This window comes from Schistocerca nitens, chromosome 4 (assembly GCF_023898315.1).
Source record: "Schistocerca nitens isolate TAMUIC-IGC-003100 chromosome 4, iqSchNite1.1, whole genome shotgun sequence".
Lineage (NCBI taxonomy): Eukaryota > Metazoa > Arthropoda > Insecta > Orthoptera > Acrididae > Schistocerca > Schistocerca nitens.
In genome coordinates, this window is record NC_064617.1 from 776,084,237 (window position 1) to 776,104,389 (window position 20,153).

At 41.1% G+C, this 20,153-nt stretch overlaps 1 protein-coding gene across 1 annotated transcript in view; it reads right to left on the reverse strand.

Annotated features, from left to right (window-relative positions):
• The window catches only part of LOC126253126 (rho GTPase-activating protein 6), a 1,197,809-nt gene extending 1,178,329 nt beyond the window's left edge, over positions 1-19,480 (reverse strand). The window contains exon 1 of the mRNA XM_049954255.1: positions 19,211-19,480. Within this exon, the coding sequence (XP_049810212.1) occupies positions 19,211-19,364 (154 nt within the window). The 5' untranslated portion in view covers positions 19,365-19,480. The remainder of the gene's footprint in view (positions 1-19,210) is intronic.
• Positions 19,481-20,153: the final 673 nt, after the last annotated feature.

A 20,153-nucleotide genomic window follows, 5' to 3' on the forward strand; every position in this document is an offset into this window, starting at 1 on the left:
ACAATTGCTCTGAGAGTGAGAAGCAGCTATCTATCATAGATCGGGAAATATGACGTCATAAACAGAGAGGAGTGAAAAACTGCCGCATCACGCATGACATGTAAATGTAATGCTTCTTTACTACTAACTCTATTCGCAACACATTTCGCAGGTAGTATTCATATATGCGGCTGAATGTACCTACAAAATATCGTTGTATGGCACATCGGAGATATGACGTAATTAACAGTGAGACACGTGGAAAACTTTTGCACGGTGCTTAAAATTATTACTTCTTTGCTACTAACACACTGGCAAGATATTTCGCCTCTGAATGTACTTGCACAAATATATCATCGTACGGCACATAGTTTAAGAGATATGACGTCGTAAACAGAGACATGCATGAAAAAATGCGGCACGAAGCGTGAAGCATTAATATAGTTGTTCCTTACTACTAAGACACTCCTACAGACGAGTCAACGTTAGGAAATCATTGAGACCTGGCAGCGGTTTTCACAGCTTTCAACACCGAAGTGGAAACAGCTGTAGGCGAAACGATAATCGTCTATAGACCTATGAAAAGACGTTGCCATAGAGACGTTTACAAAATCGAATCCTAGACACGCGAAGCAGCTGCGCCCAGATGCCTGGACATGTAACTAGAAATATTGTTTATTATCAGTTTCTGAGTTAAATAAATATTGCAGAGAATTTGTATTTTTAGGATGCTGCATTTATACATTTGTAAAGTATGCGTTTTTCTTTGTACGACTGTTTCATAATTCCAAAACTGTTTTCACGAATGCATGGAAATGAAATGTTGTCGACGTTACATTAAAAACACAGTTAATTTTTTTTATTTTCGCTCCTAATGTATAATTGACTAAATGAATACCCGTCAGCGTCGGGTTTATCAGCTAGTAGCACATAATACGACAAACGTTCTCCATAATTTTCGGCAATTTCCAAGAATGATTGCCTATCGAAGTCGCGGGGCTCAAACGATACATATCGAACGTGCGATCATAAATCGATCATGCGACCCCGGTGGCGGGCGTTGTGATCGTCATTTTTATCTGTTTTCCGTTGTTCCCTTACTTGCTCTAAATTAAATACCTCCGAGAATTATTTGTGAGTTGCTAGGGAACCCAGACGATTTATGTCGTTAGCGAGTGGGATGTGTGGTGTTCTTAACGTTTCTTCGGCGGATTCTCTCATATGGAAGAATCTAATTCCATGTTTATGCAGCGTAGAAAATTGTTCGACTTTTTGTAGCAAGGAAATACAGAAGCGTCCGATCTTACCCGTCGGCTTTGACCCATGACGTCACAAATACCGCGGAAACGACCATAAACAACAATTCCAATATGGCGGATATAAAAACATCGAATACGTATTGTAAACACTGAAATACACAAGTTTCACAAAAAGCCTAATGACTGTAACGGGACAAGCGTGGGAAATTGGGGGTTTTTGGGTGGGGAGAAACTAAATATGTCGTTATGCGGTGGGGGGAGTCTGCAGTGCCCCCCCCATCCCCCCACAGGCTTCATTAGTGTCAAATCAATATTTTCGAATCATAGGCGGCCGCTGCCGCGGCCGCATTCCAAAAAAAAAACTCCCAACCTAACCTCAAGTGGGCTACGCTACAGATCAATATGTTCATCAAATTGCTTCATATTACGTATACATGTTCTTTAAACAAGAGTACATCAAACCATGTATTAGGTTTTCCGCGCCGTAATGACGTCACACACCACAACACGCTTACGTCACGGGTCAAAGCCGACGAGTAAGATCGGACCTTTCTGTTGACCCTGTAGCAAATATGGAGTACTACCGGATGAGAAAAGAAGGGACTGTGTAGACTGTGGTGGTGCGAAATACGTAAAACTTCGTAAGAACAGTTTCGACGCTGAAATACCGTTACAATTTCATTGCGGACAGGGCGAAAAACGAACGAGTATCAGGAAGAATACATGGTTCGTCTCTTCCAAATTATCCATCCACACCACCGTAATGGACTTTCACATGACGACAACACCGACGATGAGTAAGGTAAGTCGTCTCCTTTGCAATTACAAGTATTTTCGTAATTATCTTCTTTTGTCGTATATCTGAACACTTCTTAAATAAGGAGATAATTCAGAGGCTTCCTTTACCAGGATACAGGTTGGCTGGCTGCTTTTCGAGGAGCTCTTTGCGGTGTGGGGGAGTAGCCATGTATGTGAAAAACGGCATCGCATTTGAGTCAATTGATGTTTCAAAGTACTGCACTGAAAAGGTGTTTGAATGTTGTGCAGGTGTGGTTAAATTTAACGGAGTTAAACTTGTAACTGTTGTTATTTATAGATCCCCAGACTCCGATTTCACAGCATTTTTGCTAAAGCTAGAGGAGGTTCTTGGTTCACTTTATAGGAAATACAAAAAGTTAGTTATATGTGGTGACTTCAATATTAATTGTATAAGTGATTGTGCAAGGAAGAGGATGCTGGTAGACCTCTTTAATTCATATAATCTTATGCAAACCGTATTCTTTCCAACGAGAGTGCAAGGGAACAGTAGAACAACCATAGACAACATTTTTGTTCATTCCTCATTACTAGAAGGGCATTCTGTTAGAAAAAAGGTGAATGGCCTTTCAGATCATGATGCGCAAATTTTAACTTTAAAAGATTTTTATGCTGCAACTCGCGTTAAATATAGTCATCAGCTGTTCAGGAAAGCTGATCCGGTTGCTGTAGAGACCTTTGTAAACCTTATAAAGGAACAAGAGTGGCAAGATGTTTATAGCGCTGAGACAGTAAACGATAAATATAATGCTTTTCTAAAGACCTTTGTCATGCTCTTTGAAAGTTGCTTTCCGTTACAACGTTTAAAACAGGGTACTAGCACAAACAGGCAGCCTGGGTGGCTGACTAGAGGGATTAGAATATCTTGTAGAACAAAGTGGCAATTATATCAAAACGTTAGAAACAGTCAAAATCTAAATGCAGCAGCCCATTACAAACAGTATTGTAAGGTGCTTAAAAATGTTATTAGGAAGGCAAAAAGTATGTGGTATGCAGATAGAATAGCTAAGTCTCAGGATAAAATTAAAACCATATGGTCAGTCGTAAAGGAAGTTGCTGGTCTGCAGAGACAGGTCGAGGATATAGAATCAGTGCGTAGTGGGAATGTCCGTGTTACTGATAAGTCGCATATATGTACAGTATTTAATAATCACTTTCTGAATATAGCAGGTGAACTAAATAGAAACCTAATTCCAACAGGGAATCATATAGCGCTCTTAGAAAAAAGTGTTCCGAGACTGTTACCTGAAATGCTCCTCCATGATACTGACAAGAGGGAGATTGAGTTAATAATTAAATCACTAAAGACCAAGAACTCTCATGGATATGACGGGGTATCTAGCAGAATACTGAAGTATTGTTCTATGTATGTTAGCCCAGTACTTAGCCATATCTGTAACTTTTCCTTTAGGAGTGGTCGGTTTCCTGATCGATTAAAATACTCGGTAGTGAAGCCACTTTATAAAAAGGGAGACATTGATAATGTTGACAATTTTAGACCTATTTCTATGCCATCGGTGTTTGCTAAAGTTATCGAGAAGGTTGTATATACAAGGTTACTGGAGCATTTAAATTCACATAATTTGCTGTCAAATGTTCAGTTTGGTTTTAGAAATGGTTTAACAACTGAAAATGCTATATTCTCTTTTCTCTGTGAGGTTTTCGACGGATTAAATAAAAGGTTGCGAACGCTAGGTGTTTTCTTTGATTTAACGAAGGCTTTTGACTGTGTTGACCACAAAATATTACTGCAGAAGTTGGACCATTATGGAGTAAGGGGAGTAGCTTACAATTGGTTCGCCTCTTACTTTAAGAACAGAAAGCAGAGGGTAATTATCCGCAATATTGAGAGTGGTAGTGATGTTCAGTCCCAATGGGGCACTGTTAAGTGGGGCGTTCCCCAAGGGTCGGTGCTGGGGCCACTGCTGTTTCTTATTTATATAAATGATATGCCTTCTAGTATTACAGGTGATTCAAAAATATTTCTGTTTGCTGATGACACCAGCTTGATAGTGAAGGATCTTGTGTGTAACATTGAAACAGTAACAAATAATTTAGTTCATGAAATAAGTTCGTGGCTTGTGGAAAATAATTTGATGCTAAATCACAGTAAGACTCAGTTTTTACAGTTTCTAACTCACAATTCAACAAGAACTGACATTTTAATCAGACAGAATGGGCATGTTATAAGCGAGACGGAACAGTTCAAGTTCCTAGGCGTACGGATAGATAGTAAGCTGTTGTGGAAAGCCCATGTTCAGGATCTTGTTCAGAAACTAAATGCTGCTTTATTTACCATTAGAACAGTATCTGAAATAAGTGACACTTCAACACGAAAAGTAGTCTACTTCGCATATTTTCATACGCTTATGTCATATGGTATTATTTTTTGGGGTAATTCTTCTGATTCAAAAAGGGTATTTTTGGCTCAAAAACGGGCTGTTCGAGCTATATGTGGTGTAAGTTCGAGAACCTCTTGTCGACCCCTATTCAAAAATCTGGGAATTCTGACATTGCCCTCACAGTATATATTTTCTTTAATGTCGTTTGTTGTTAGCAATATTAGCCTATTCCCAAGAGTTAGCAGCTTTCACTCAGTTAATACTAGGCAGAAATCAAATCTGCATGTAGAATGCAGTTCCTTGACTCTTGTGCAGAAAGGAGTGCAGTATTCTGCTGCATCCATTTTCAATAAGCTACCACAAGAACTCAAAAATCTTAGCAGTAGCCCAAACTCTTTTAAGTCTAAACTGAAGAGTTTCCTCATGGCTCACTCCTTCTATTCTGTCGAGGAGCTCCTGGAAGAGCTAAAAAATTAAGCAAATTCCAGTGTTACATTGTTGATTGTCTTCATTTAAAATTATGACTTGTCACCTGAATATGTTTTTTTTTTCTATATTTCATTTTATCTGTTTCTAATATCGTGTTATAATTTCATGTATTGACTCGTTCCATGACCATGGAGATTTCTCCTTAATTTGGTCCCACGGAACAATAAATAAATAAATAAAATAAATAAAATAAGTGACCAACGTAAACATACACATAACGCCCGCCGGAGTCGCATGATCGATTTACGATCGCCCGTTCGATATGTATCGTTTGGACCCCGCGACTTCGATAGGCAATCATTCTTGGAAATTACCTAATTTTCTTGTGAGCTGCAGAGCAAATAATGTAATTGATTGTTGGTATTTCCGTCAGCTTCTCTTAGCCAATGCCCTCCCCTCCCCCCCCCCCAATTTCTCATCATCCACCCGCCCCCTTCCCCCTTTACTCCTTCCCGCTCCCTCACTGCTGGCTGTAGCATTAAAATTTTTCGTAGCCTCACTATAGCTTAAGGTCTCTGTGTTCGTGACGGCCAAGCTTTATCGCTGCAAAGGAGGCAACAGTTTCCTACGTTACGAAAAGCGCGCCTGCCGCTGGCAGTGAACGCGGCGACACGCAGGTCGCTTCTGGGGCGGAAGCGCCGACACGCGGTTGCTGCAGCTTCCGGCAGAGGCGCGCGAGCGCCAGCAGCGCGTTCCCCAGTCCACACCTGCCGGTCACACTTTCTGACCTCAGTCTCATTCAGCACGGCCTAACTGCAGTGGCTTCAAATAACTTGGGGGGCTAACCTGATAAAATATTATACAACAGCACGATACTTTGACAGGTGAACACCCCATCATTTTCAAAGCACAAACGAAACAACAGATCGCTTGCATTGCAACTTAAAATCTCGATGGGCGGAGCTACGGAACCAAAATGCGGCGTGTGATCCCAGACAGCTGCAGTGGGCTTGGCGCGGCTGCTTTGCGTGCATACCTTAACCAACCAAGTAACGCCATTTTGTGTAAATCTCTATGGAACGCCTCACTGTTATCGCAGCAATATAGGTGACTATTGTTTTGACCTGCAACATTTTGGTTTTCGCAGTTGAAAGCTGCCAACAGTACCTCCACTTGTCAGGGATTTTCTTTCACTGACTCTGTCGTTGCCGCTAACCTTCAACGTAAACAAATTGAATACGCACAAGCAGATCTACATATATTCTCTGGAAATAACTGAAGTATATGCTAGAGAATACTTCCAGTCTACCATATTGTACAATTTCTTCCCATTCCATTTGCCTACGACGAGCAAGATGGCGCAGTCGTAAGAAACTGAACTCTTATTCGGTAGCACAGTGGCTTAAATTGCCATTCGATCATACCGATTTAGGTTTTCCGTGATATCCTTAAATCGCTTAGGGCAAATTCAAGTATGATTCGTTTGACATAACACGGCTGATTTCCTTCCTCATCCTTCCCCGATTCCATGTTGGGCTACGTCTCTCATGACATCATTGTCGACTGGGCGTTAAGCACTTACCTTTCTTTCTTTAAAACGTTTACAGAGCGATCAAAGAGTGACCGCTTAAATTCCCCGAGGTCCACTGTAATTAGTGCAATTAGTCTAATCTCTTGCCTCTAGTCTCTGCATGTGCGGTACGGAGAGGACTGCAGTATATTTCTAGATTCCTTTCATAGTATGGGCTCCCGAAGTTTTGTGAGAAGCCTTTAATGAGATATGAGATAGTTATTTTAAGCGTCTACTTGTTCAGGTTTTTCATTTCCGTGAGGCTCTGCTTCGGGCTCGAAAACCTAAAACCTAGTTGGTATCGGTCCCCCACACTTAAAGCAATATTTTAGGATGAGTCGCACAAGAGTTTTGTTAGCAACCTCCGTATAAGAATGACGGCAATTTCCTAGTATGTTCCCAGTCGAGCGAAATCTCCCTCCTACTTTACTTACCACTGAGCTTATGTCATCATTCCACTTGAATTTCCCGTAAATTGTTACACCCAAGTATTTGTATCGGTTGAGTCATCCAATTATCACTTAAACAAATCATGTAACACATTTTGATGCAATAATTTGTGGCGATATGAAATTGAATGATAACGGGTCAGTTGTATGAAAAGCAGGTAGCTTATTCAAATTCGTTGATATCACAGATCCAATAGATTTTTAGTACATATTCGCCGGTAAATCTTTGTTTAGTCACGATCAGTCTAAAGGATCTAAATTTGCTAGAGAAAATTTTACATTTAATTTTCTCGCCACAGTCGCATTGACAACCAACTGTAGCTGAGATGAAGTCTAATGAGCGTGTTATATGTAAAGAGGAATGTTATGTGTTTCTTATATTCATTTCTTTGTAACAAAAGCGGGCAGGCGCTTGGCAACAAAGAAGTACCCAGGACTCCAAGGACTAAAGGAGCCGCAGCTGCCCACTCTAGCCCCAGCAAGCAGCGGTAGAGAATAATACATTACAATCTGATTGTTAACGGAGGAGTGAACACTGTTCATTTGCTTGGAAGATAAGTTTAACATGAGGCACATAGCTAGTACAATTTCGACTCGACTGGAGATCTGTATCGTTAGGATTCGAACTGAAGTCAGTTCAGTCTTGACTCTATCGAAGAGCATACGGTAAGAGTGTGGAGTCGGGCGTTGGCTGCCGGATTTGTGCTAGCGTGCCAACGGTTTCTTCAAATCACAGCTTATAAACATAGGGCGGCATTAAGGCTTTTTCCGTGAGACTATTTATATGGTTGTGTGTCGGGCGTTCGAGTGTCGTGATTTGAACACATTGAAGGTTAATGTGAAACTAATTTTGTGTGACTCTTATGTCGCGATACTAGAGGTATTGCTGCTGCTGTTGAGCTTATATATATAAGAAGAGATTAATTTGCATGTTTAGGTGATATTGGCTTCGGATCGAAGATCCAACTCTTTAACAGTTTCTTGAAGTTGTGTGCCCCTCGCGCTCGTTCAAGGTTAGTTGAGTCGTAGCGTTTGTATATGGTTGTGGATTTGTGGCCAGTGTGGGAGAAAGTAGCTCCGTTGCGTAGTTAGATGATTTTTGGCAGACACTACATACGTGTGAACGGAACTTTGTAAGGTAGAAGCTGTTAACAATCGATTTTATTTTACGATTCAGATCACCAACTTTAATTTTTGTCGTAATTACAGCGAACCGTTTAAATACTGAACCACTTGACTAATCAGATAAGACAGTCTTATCTACTGAAAAAGGGAAGTTACGACTGGCTAATTTACCGCCTTTAGTTCACGCAGTATATCGGTCTAAGGCGTGAGGCAACCCTGTAGCTTCGGTTGTTTAAATGTCAAAGTTTAAGTGGCTGTGGCTTCTAGTGGTTTATGTTTGACTCAGCTTTATTAATAATCAGTCCGCACAATAGTGAGTTGTCTACCTTCGTAACATAATGACGATTAACTGTACTATAAAAGAGAAATAAATTATTATTTATCCAAAGCGAAAAAAGAAAATGTCTCCACGTATCAATAAATAGAATCCCACTTACTGATTGTAAAATTGGAAGAAAGAAAGAAAGAAAACTATTTAAATAAAAGTAAATAATTTTAAGAGAAAGGATTACGCAAAGTAATCCAAAGAGATTTCCTGCTTAGTCTGAATCTTTAACGTTTGGCTAATAGAGGAAGATTATTTAAAGTTTATTATTGATTCAAAAAAAGTAATTAAAGCGCTCATGGGATTATCAAATGTGATATTAAATAGTTTTTGAGGAAAAGTTTCGATATACTCTGAGTTAGCTATCATATTTCGAATAGTTAGTATTACGAAATATTTTGTTTGGTAACAAATAAAGAGATTATTGACTCTCACGAAGTTAAGTCTTATATCGCTGATGTGTGTTAGTTACGTTCATTGCTGACAGTAGAGGAAATGAAATGAAATGATCATATGGCATTGTTGGCCGGGAGGCCCCATCCGGGGAAGTTCGGCCGCCGTATTGCAAGTATTTTTTAGTTGACGCCACTTCGGCGACTTGCGAGTCAGTGATGATGAAGAATACACAACACCCAGTCATCACGAGGCAGAGAAAATCCCCGACCCCGTCGGGAATCGAACCCGGGACCCCGTGCGCGGGAAGCGAGAACGCTACGTCAAGACCACGAGCTGCGGACAGTAGAGGAAATATTTGCACTCTTTAAACGAAAAGAACTAACACTGTATAATTACTGTAATAAAAATATCAGGCTCGCTTATTTAAAGAGCATTGCTCTAAAATAACTGCATTTTGTAAGTATATAATTCGTGTTTGGGTAAGTATGAAGAAGTGAAGACAGTTATATAATTCGGCAACCTTAAAACAAGTACGCGGCGGAACGCTATTTAATCGCAGCTAATATTGCATTCTAAACGGAAACGACTTAATAGTTATATTGAAATTTAGTCCCAGCACCGGTGTTGCGTGTAAAATCCAGTATTTCCACGTAATAAGTTTTATGTAGTGATGTTGCAAAAGTGATTAAGCAAATTATGATATTTTTAGCAAGACCAGGCATTGCCTGCAGGGTGAGCGACTGTTAAAACTTAATATTTAGAAAAAAGTCACTTTGTATTTCTTTACTGCCAGGTTTCGCTATTCAAATGAATAAGAGCATCATCAGAACATGCACTCTAAAAGATACAAATTGAGATAATACGGAAAACTTACATTTACGTTACGTAAAGGCCATATTCTATTTCCATTATGATGACTTACGTTTAATGTTGGCTGATAGCATTAAAGATTGATTTTAAAGTTGGCTGACAGCTCTAAAGATTAAGCTCGCTCTACTGTAGTACTTAAACTTACGTTTAAAGTAAAGTAGTAAATGATGACACTGACAGCGCCAAAGATGAAACTGACTGTACAAAAGTATTTGTAACGTCCATGATGTAGTGTATCCAAAGCTAATTTTCATTACAGAAAACGAAATTTACATGTTAAGTCTCCTCTTTCATGGGCGTGTGTATAGACATCTCATATCTGCACATATCTACTTATCTTTCAAAAAATACAAGTACATTCGTAAAAAATAAAGTATCTTTCAAAATACATTATAAAAATTCATATTTTAAAATGTCTATACAAAAATTAATTCAAAACACCCGTTTTGTTAAATTTTGTTTTGCTAATACAGTAGGTATTATATTTTTGTTGCTTTTCTACAACACTCCATCAGATAACTGGAAGAACCCATATAAATTAATTTCGCATTTTTCGTATATAAATTTTGCGGGTTTTTCTCATTTTCTACGAAAATTTCCAATCCTTCCACATCATTTAACAGAGAACATTAATCTGTGGTGTGGATAATTTTTACACCATCTTCTATCTCACATAATGTATGTTTAGTTGTTCTCAAATGTTCACCCAGTGCTGTATGATTTGAAATAAATTGCAGTGTATTTATAATGTGTTCTAAAGTCTATTCCAGTTTGGCCAGTATATGTGCTCTGGCAATTGTGGCGACTCATTTTATATACTCCTGAATTATGTAATTCTCCTTGTAAATCAGTGCGTGTCTAAGGGAGTTGCTAGTTCAAAATGCTACTTTCACTTCCTGTCTTGGGAAACACCTCGCAATACGGCCTGTTATAGGACCTTTGTATTTGGGTGTAATAACCTTTATTTTTCTACTGGTATGCCTATACTATTGTTTTTCTTTTGTTTAATATGTTTCCGTATAGTGTGGTAAATTTCATTATATCGTTCCTTAATGGTATCTTTTTGATTCTCTGTAATTCTGAAGCTCTGTCTTCGTCTGTGATTGGTAACTGTAACATTCTGTGTGAAGCTGAATAGAAAAATGTTTTTTTTTTTCGTTCTGAATTGGATGATTTCAATTATTCCCATTAACTATACCTCAATAAGTACGCTTCCTGTAAACTTAAAAAAATATGTCTTTCATTCGATCTACTAATTGACAAATCAAGAAAGTTGATGCTACTACCAATTTTATGTTCATCTGTGAACTTAACTTTTGGGTGCATTAGATTGATTTTGTTATTTCATTTAAATCTTCCTTGGTTCCTTTAGACAAAGCTATACTGCCGTCAACATACCGGTGATAATACAGTATTTCCTGCTTTATAACGAAGAATTTATCAAAAAATCTAATTTCCAGGTGATTAAGAAAAATGCTGGATAAACTATTACCCATCGATAGACCGTCTCCCATGCAGTAAATTTTTCCGTTAAAGATAGGGTACCTGAAATCAAGGCTAAATTGCAAAAACTTTCACAACACGTTATAAGGAACACTGCAATTTAAATTCAGATCGTACAGCATTGGGTGAACATTTGAGAACAACTAAACATACACTCCTGGAAATGGAAAAAAGAACACATTGACACCGGTGTGTCAGACCCACCATACTTGCTCCGGACACTGCGAGAGGGCTGTACAAGCAATGATCACACGCACGGCACAGCGGACACACCAGGAACCGCAGTGTTGGCCGTCGAATGGCGCTAGCTGCGCAGCATTTGTGCACCGCCGCCGTCAGTGTCAGCCAGTTTGCCGTGGCATACGGAGCTCCATCGCAGTCTTTAACACTGGTAGCATGCCGCGACAGCGTGGACGTGAACCGTATGTGCAGTTGACGGACTTTGAGCGAGGGCGTATAGTGGGCATGCGGGAGGCCGGGTGGACGTACCGCCGAATTGCTCAACACGTGGGGCGTGAGGTCTCCACAGTACATCGATGTTGTCGCCAGTGGTCGGCGGAAGGTGCACGTGCCCGTCGACCTGGGACCGGACCGCAGCGACGCACGGATGCACGCCAAGACCGTAGGATCCTACGCAGTGCCGTAGGGGACCGCACCGCCACTTCCCAGCAAATTAGGGACACTGTTGCTCCTGGGGTATCGGCGAGGACCATTCGCAACCGTCTCCATGAAGCTGGGCTACGGTCCCGCACACCGTTAGGCCGTCTTCCGCTCACGCCCCAACATCGTGCAGCCCGCCTCCAGTGGTGTCGCGACAGGCGTGAATGGAGGGACGAATGGAGACGTGTCGTCTTCAGCGATGTGAGTCGCTTCTGCCTTGGTGCCAATGATGGTCGTACGCGTGTTTGGCGCCGTGCAGGTGAACGCCACAATCAGGACTGCATACGACCGAGGCACACAGGGCCAACACCCGGCATCATGGTGTGGGGAAAGATCTCCTACACTGGCCGTACACCACTGGTGATCGTCGAGGGGACACTGAATAGTGCACGGTACATCCAAACCGTCATCGAACCCATCGTTCTACCATTCCTAGACCGGCAAGGGAACTTGCTGTTCCAACAGGACAATGCACGTCCGCATGTATCCCGTGCCACCCAACGTGCTCTAGAAGATGTAAGTCAACTACCCTTGCCAGCAAGATCTTCGGATCTGTCCCCCATTGAGCATGTTTGGGACTGGATGAAGCGTCGTCTCACGCGGTCTGCAAGTCCAGCACGAACGCTGGTCCAACTGAGGCGCCAGGTGGAAATGGCATGGCAAGCCGTTCCACAGGACTACATCCAACATCTCTACGATCGTCTCCATGGGAGAATAGCAGCCTGCATTGCTGCAAAAGGTGGATATACACTGTACTAGTGCCGACATTGTGCATGCTCTGTTGCCTGTGTCTATGTGCCTGTGGTTCTGTCAGTGTGATCATGTGATGTATCTGACCCCAGGAATGCGTCAATAAAGTTTCCCCTTCCTGGGACAATGAATTCACGGTGTTCTTATTTCAATTTCCAGGAGTGTACATTAGGTGAGACAGAAGATAAAATGAAAATTATCCACACCGCAGATAGAGATCGTCTGTTAAATGTTGTGGAAAGATTGGAAATGTTCGTAGAAAAGAAGAAAATCCCGCAAAATTTGTAAATGAAAAAAACGATTTTAATTTATATGGGTTCTTCCTGTTATTTGATGAAGTGTGATAGGTAAACAACTAAAATATAATACCTGCCATATTATCGTAACCATTTTTTTTAAAAATACGGCAGTCTTGAATGATTTTTTGTACAGACATTTTAAAACATGAATTTTTATAATGTATGTTGAAAGATATTTAAATTTTTACGGATGTACTAGTATTTTTTGAAAGATAAGCAGAAATGTACAGATATGAGATGTGTATACACACGCCCATAAAACAGGCGATTAAAACGTAAATTTCGTTTTATGTAGCTATAAATTATCTTTGGGTAAACTATACTATGGATGTTACAAGTACTGTCGTACCGTCAATTTCTGCTTTGGCGCTATCAGTGGCATCATTTACTACTGTACTTTAAACGTAAGTTAAAGTACTACAGTACAGCCAGCTTAATCTTTAGAGCTGTCAACCAACTTTAAACGCAATATTCAATGCTGTCAGCCAATATTAAACGTAAGTCACCCTACTAGAATTAGAATATGTACTTTACGTAACGTCAGTATAAGTTTTCCGTATTATCTCAATTTGTATTTTTTACATTGTACTGCTGATAATGCTCTTGTTCTTTTGAGAGCGAAAGCGGTCACTAAAAAAATACATTGTGCAGCTTTTGGCTGCTTTCAGAAACTTAAATTACAGTATTGTTGTTACATTACTTCTTTGACAGAAGTAACTACTCAAGTGGATTTTCACGAAGGATTTTGAGTATAAAGAAGTGAATTTTGTGCGAACTGATTGACTTTTTTACTCGTAAACTATTATTTTTAATTTTTTTCCCAATCCTTTAGACGAATTGGGTGTACGTTAGATAGCTGTAAGCGTCTAAATAATATCTAAAAGCTCAAGCGTGACTTGAGCTAAAGTCAAAGTAACTAAGATTATTGAAGTTTTGGGAATGTAGAGGCGACGGCATTGCAAGGCCAGCAAACTTCTAATAAAAAAGCTGTCAGTACAGGGATAGTGTGTCGTTATTAAGATGATAGTAAAAACTCGGGCTACATCTGAAGTTGGCGCGACTTGTACCCAAGTGTAGCGTTTATGAGAGCAGCTGCATCAATTAGCACGATTTTGGAATTGAATAAATCTGAAATCAAAAGACGTCTTGTAGAGTTTTATCTGTCGTTAATAAAGTGGACACGTGAATGAAAAGCAGTGACCTAAGTGCAACAAGGTACAACACGAGCTACCAGTAGTGGTGTGTGCCGTTCACTCAATTCTTTCTTAAAGTGGTGTTTCTGATACGAACACTACTATGCGCGGTAGAAGTGTTGTTCGACAATAGCTGAATATAGCTAACAGAATACGATGTATATAGCGTACTAGTGTATCGTATTCGTGACTGCTTGTAAAATCACAACACTGTAGCCATTAAAACAAAAGACAGCAGGTGTTTCTAGTGAATTGTTAACAAGGCCAGTGGTAGAACGTTGTTCAGATATGTTTACCTGACGTTCAAGTTCAATATTATTTACGCTGTTAGTAAGTGATTTGTACATCCAAAAGTGGCACAGTTCAGGGTCCATTAAAACGCATACAAAATAGGGAAACTGGAGGAACATTACAGTTGAGAGACAAATGTCAGATTGATATTAATGGTGAAATTCTGAACAAAAATATAATTATTCAACGAAAGAAGTTGCTTAGAAATCGACCATTCAGTTAGAATGGAAGAAAAAAATGTACCAACTAGCTTACAGGGGCTCTTTAGGGACGGCACAGTAACTCAATTTGGAGAAACGTCGATCCATCTTCGTAATCGGCTAATTCTGTATGGGGAAACTGCCGTAAAATTAAACTGGATGGACGGACAGAGATTTCAATCCCGCTACTCTACAACAACTGTGCTATTTTATCGAACAGTCTTAAGAGTTCTACATGCGCTAAAGCGTTTGAATAGAGGAAAAAGGACAGATGAGTATGTGTTATCAGAGAGAATACGTCGCCGAGATTCTATGAAAGGTTCTCGCGCGAGAATTGCCGTGTTTATCAGAGAGCAAACGTAGCTACAAAGACGAATTATATAAACTCAGTGGCCAAAAGTCAAGGAAAGCATTGTCCCATTTGATCATGTGCCCCGACGCCTGGATGTTATGCCTAGATGGGGTTTATAGCACGAGTGTACCTACGACATCCAAGCACTCAGGTATTGGCAGACGTGTAGTGAAAATGGCAGCACGTCCCGAGTTACTGAACTTTGAATGTGGGATAATAATCGATGCAACACGCATTGGCCAAAACATAATATTATCTTTGATTAGACAGGAATTCGAGTCAATAATTTTTATGCTAGACCATCAGTAGCGGAGAGAGAGCATCTGCGTAAGCGTAAACCGTATCACAGGACGAACATAAGCGTTTAACGAACGGACGTCACATCGCCTCCGCAGAGACATACGGAGTGATCGACCAGCTCTATTCTGAGTCGGATCGCCGCCGGTTTCAATGTGACTTACCAGAAACTCATTTCTACGTGGACAGTGCAGAGACTGATGAAATGCGCGGAATTCGTCATCTGATGACCGTGCCACAATACCTCATCATATCTATTGGCCACTATGTGTAATATACTACAGTTCTGCAAGTAATGCGTAATGCTCACGAATAAATGAATCATAGCACATACTGTCTTGCTGTTCGACCGAATGGACCGTAATTCCTCAGCATACGTCACACGGCGCGTTGTAAAGTTTAAATACAAAATGAGTAACAGCAAAGTGTACAGAAAAAAACATATCAGAATTGTCAAGAATTGCTTACAAATCATTGTTAACCAGCGATTTCGATCATCTGGTCATCTTCAGATATAATAAAATTATTTACAACCGCCTGGGTGGCAACGTTGTTACACTTGCATCAAATAAAATCTATCTAGTGTCACTGGTGAAATGCATTATACATGGTGATTCAGCTGCCCCTACCGATGTCGTTTTATGCAACCCGCAATGTTGCAGTTGGCTTTCATAACCCAAGCACGAAATTTTCATATTCTCTCGCTCACTACGTGCAAACTATTAGTCTTACAGAAAAATTGAACGAGACCTTATTGTAGGAAATTTAATATAGTTAAATTCTGTGCTTGGGATACGTCTTCTCTATAGGCCCACAGTTTTCGAGTTATTAACAAAAAACGTACAAAAGTTACCTTCAAACACAACACAACTCCTACACTCAGCCTCCACCAGCCAGTATGTTTTCATGGCACTCCCTTCTTCCACTGTAAAAGTATTTGCGACTGCACGAAGTTTTTTTCTACATTCGACCTTTCTTGGTCTTCACTGATTGGCCTTATTACCCCAACGCCTTAGTCGACCACTTCCAGATTGTAAAATTGACGTTTGTGTAAAATTTTACCTAACCATTTTGGGAAGTTTAACAGCATAATATAAACAGTTACATCGTTGTATTCTTCACGCTTTCTGCCTAGGAAGCAAGTGTACTTTTAAGGGTTAATTTTGGTTCAAATTGTCAACGCAATTAGTCTTAGTGTATGTTTATAAAAGTCGTTTTTCGTTCGTTGCCCTCACGGACACGTTTAAACTAAAAAGGTTAAAGCAGTAGCCGACTTTGCTGGTGGCGTAACGGCTCAATCAACAAAGACTAAAAAAGGCCTAATATCTTGAATAGTCCGTGTAGACGGAAATTTTTGTACAGTGGTAGGAGGGAGTGCCATGCATAACATACTAGAAATCCTGATCGGTCAGCGATGAATGTGGGTGGAGGTGCATTACTCGAAAAGTGGCAACTGAATCACCATGTTTAGTCAACAGTAAAATGCATTAATATATTCAACCTGTGACTGAAGCTCTCTTTTTGTTCATGTTTACTTTCCAATATATATGGTGAGCTTTTTATGGTGAGTATCTCAAAAACTACGAGTCGGATTAAAAAACTGAAAAATATTATTCAATATTTTTAAAAAATTTATCCGATGATACCAATATTGGCACCCCTACCCCTACCCCTCCCCTAGGGTAAGTGGCAACTTTGAAATCTCAAATATGAACATCCCATTTTTATTTTAGATTCGGATTCTAATGGAAAAGACACTAACCTTTGTAACACTTTTGTCGTTGTTTGACAGATGGCGCTGTAATATACAAATTTAATTCCAAAACGGTACTATTTCGAGAAAAATTCTTTATATCAAGAAAAGAAAACCAGACGTAATCAATAACTGTGAAACAATCTTGTTTGAAGCGTGTCCTCTCACCTCTCACCAGCGGGGTGCTCGTTGGAGGTGAGTCCTCTCATCTCCGACAAATGGGGTGCTTGTTTTGTAAGAATTATTTCACAGTAAGTGCTCAAACTTGTCGCTGCCCGCTTCGGTGCACTTATGATATGTTTCTGCTGTAATCTACTACGTGCTTTGGTGATACCCTGGACCATGTTATCGAGCATTGTTGGCATTGCATTATAAACTTCACTTTTCAAACAAAAGTAAAGAGAAGTAAGATCTGACTATCTTGCAGGCCAAGACAATGGACCGCCTTTTCCGATTCACCGACACGTGATGTCCTGAGATCCATCATGTTGAAACCAATGTCTGTAGCAAGTTGAAGGAAAGACCTACAAGCAATACTGGAAGATCACTTTCCAAGAATTTTCGATATTTATCGCCACTGTCTTCGATAAAGAATGGACCAATGAGTTTGTCACCATTTATTCGGTACCAAACATTCACATTCCACGGATGCTGTTGTTCAATTTGGAGTAACCAATGTGTGTTTTCCACGTTCCAGTAATTTATATTGTGTCGAGTAACCGCATTTTTTGCACAATCCCAATCTACAATAAAAAAGAGGGTGTTCCTATTTCCTATTTAAGATTTCAAAGTTTTCCACCTCTCTCGCATCGCAGCCTTAGGGTGAGGCAGGGAGGAGTCAACACTAGTAACGCCAGGCCGTATTTTTATAAAATATTGAACACGTATTTAGCCGTTTTTTAATCTGGTGCGTAGTTTTTCAGATATTTCGTTATCTTAAGACAAAAAACTCACCCTGTGTACCGTAGGACAGCACGCATGCATGCATGCATGTCCAAAGGAACATTACATCGAACTGTACAGACTCTGTAAAATACAGACACTGCCCTACTGTATTTCATGGTAAAGCAAGGCAATCTGATGGGCAAAACCAATGTCTCTCCCAGTTTGGGAATCGTGCGATTTGTAAAAATGGCTCTGAGCACTATGGGACTTAACATCTATGGTCATCAGTCCCCTAGAACTTAGAACTACTTAAACCTAACTAATCTAAGGACATCACACAACACCCAGTCATCACGAGGCAGAGAAAATCCCTGACCCCGCCGGGAATCGAACCCGGGCGCGGGAAGCGAGAACGCTACCGCACGACCACGAGCTGCGGACTTGCGATTTGTAAGCGAACGCTATGGGACATAGACACTAGGACATAAGGAGGTTTCGATCTGGCTGTGAGTCATGCACTGATAGTCAAAGTGGTTAAGGCGACCGCTCGCGTAAAGCGGAAATTCCGAGTCCGAGTTCCCGTCCGTCAGAAATTTACAAACGTTACCAGTAAGTTGCATAGCTGGTGTACAATCCCATTCGCAGTTAGCTAATACATTTCATAATCATCCTGTATAATTACAGAAACGTGGTTCTGCCGTGAACAAACACAAATTACTCTTCTTTAATACTCAAACATGTTTCAGTGGAGTTTCAACATCATCAGTGGTCTCTTTTATTCTCTTACTATTATGTACTAAAGTTTATGTGGCATAACAAGTGAATATCTGATAAACAGGTGCACAGTGCGTTTTAGGAAGCACAATTTACCCGTTTGTAGATGCATGAAGAAACGGAACTAAAAAAATCAGAAACTGGACGAAAATGTCAGCTGTCGTGCAAATGTCAGTGTGTTTTGCTAAGAGATCAAATGAACCCTCTGACAGTGGTGAAACTTCACCTTAACATGTTTAAGTGTTAAACAAGAAGATTTCGTGTTTTATCAAGGCATAACCACATTTCCATAGCTATGCATTAATATAATTTATTAATCTTTGTACACTGTCATAATTAGGTTCCGTCCTTCTGTGATGATTGCACTCTGCACACTACTACGCACGGAAAGAACGTTGTCATACATGCTGTTGTAAATAATTGGATGATACCCAAAGATGATCAAATTATCCATATCGCTGGCTGAAAATGCCTTGTTTCTCAGCAGCTCTTCCCTGTTCTGCGAGATGTGATGCACCACCTGCACAAACTATATCGTAGTATAGAGGATACGGTTGATTCCTAGCGAATTCCGTTCTAGTCCTGTAATGTTAGGGTCGCGTGTTTGATGACGACGTATTCGCTAGAAGGCGGAGGGAGGCTGCCACCCGGCAGCGAGCGATCTGGGAAGCACTTGCTGCTGGCGTGCCGTACCTGCGCGCGTCGTCTTGGCGGTGGACATGAACGTGGCGGCGCTGCGGGTCCTCTTGGCGGCCACTGCGTGCGTCGTCGACGTCTTGGTCGTGACGGTGACAGTCGCCTTCACGGGCGCAGCGCCGCTCCTGCCGGCGGTGCTGTCACTGGGCATGGGTGCACATTCCACACAAACAAGCACGACGAAGCACTCGCGAAGCCACGGGCGCGGGCGCGGGAGCACTGCCGGTCGGCGTGCGGCGTGCGGCGTGCGGCGCGCTGTCCGTCGGTCCTGCGCGCACACTGCACACTGCCTCGCCTCGCGCCAGACGGACTATTTTCACCGCCCCCTCCCCTCCCCCCTTCCCCCTAGGGGCTGTTGCCACGGTCCCGTCCCCGCCGTCAGACTGCCGGACACGATGTGCGTCCGTGGCCCTACTAATTATTCTGCGAAGGATGGTTTTTCGTACACACTAGTGTGCGTCACAGACAACCTGTACTCGAGTGAAAACGTCCGATCAGTGCTCTGCCATCATCGTTTATCTCGTGTAGTCATCTACATCTACATCTACAAGGCACTCCGCAGATCACCGTACGGCGCATGGCGGAGAGCACCCCGTACCATTACTAGTCATTTCCTTTCCTCTTCCACTCGCAAACGGAGGGAAAAGGGACTGTCTGTATTCCTCTGAATGAGCCCTAAATTCTCGTATCTTATCTTCGTTGCCATTACGCGCAATACATGTTGGAGGCCACAGAATTGTTCTGCAGTTTACTTAAAATCCCGCTTCTCTACATTTTCTTAATGCTGTTCCTCCGAAAGAACGTCGCCTTCCCTCTAGGATTTCCCACTTGAGTTCCCCAAGAATCTCCGTAATACTTGCTTGTTGTTCAAACCTACCAGTAATAAATCTGGTAGCCGGACTCTGAACTACTTCGATGTCTTCCTTTAATCCGACTTTTT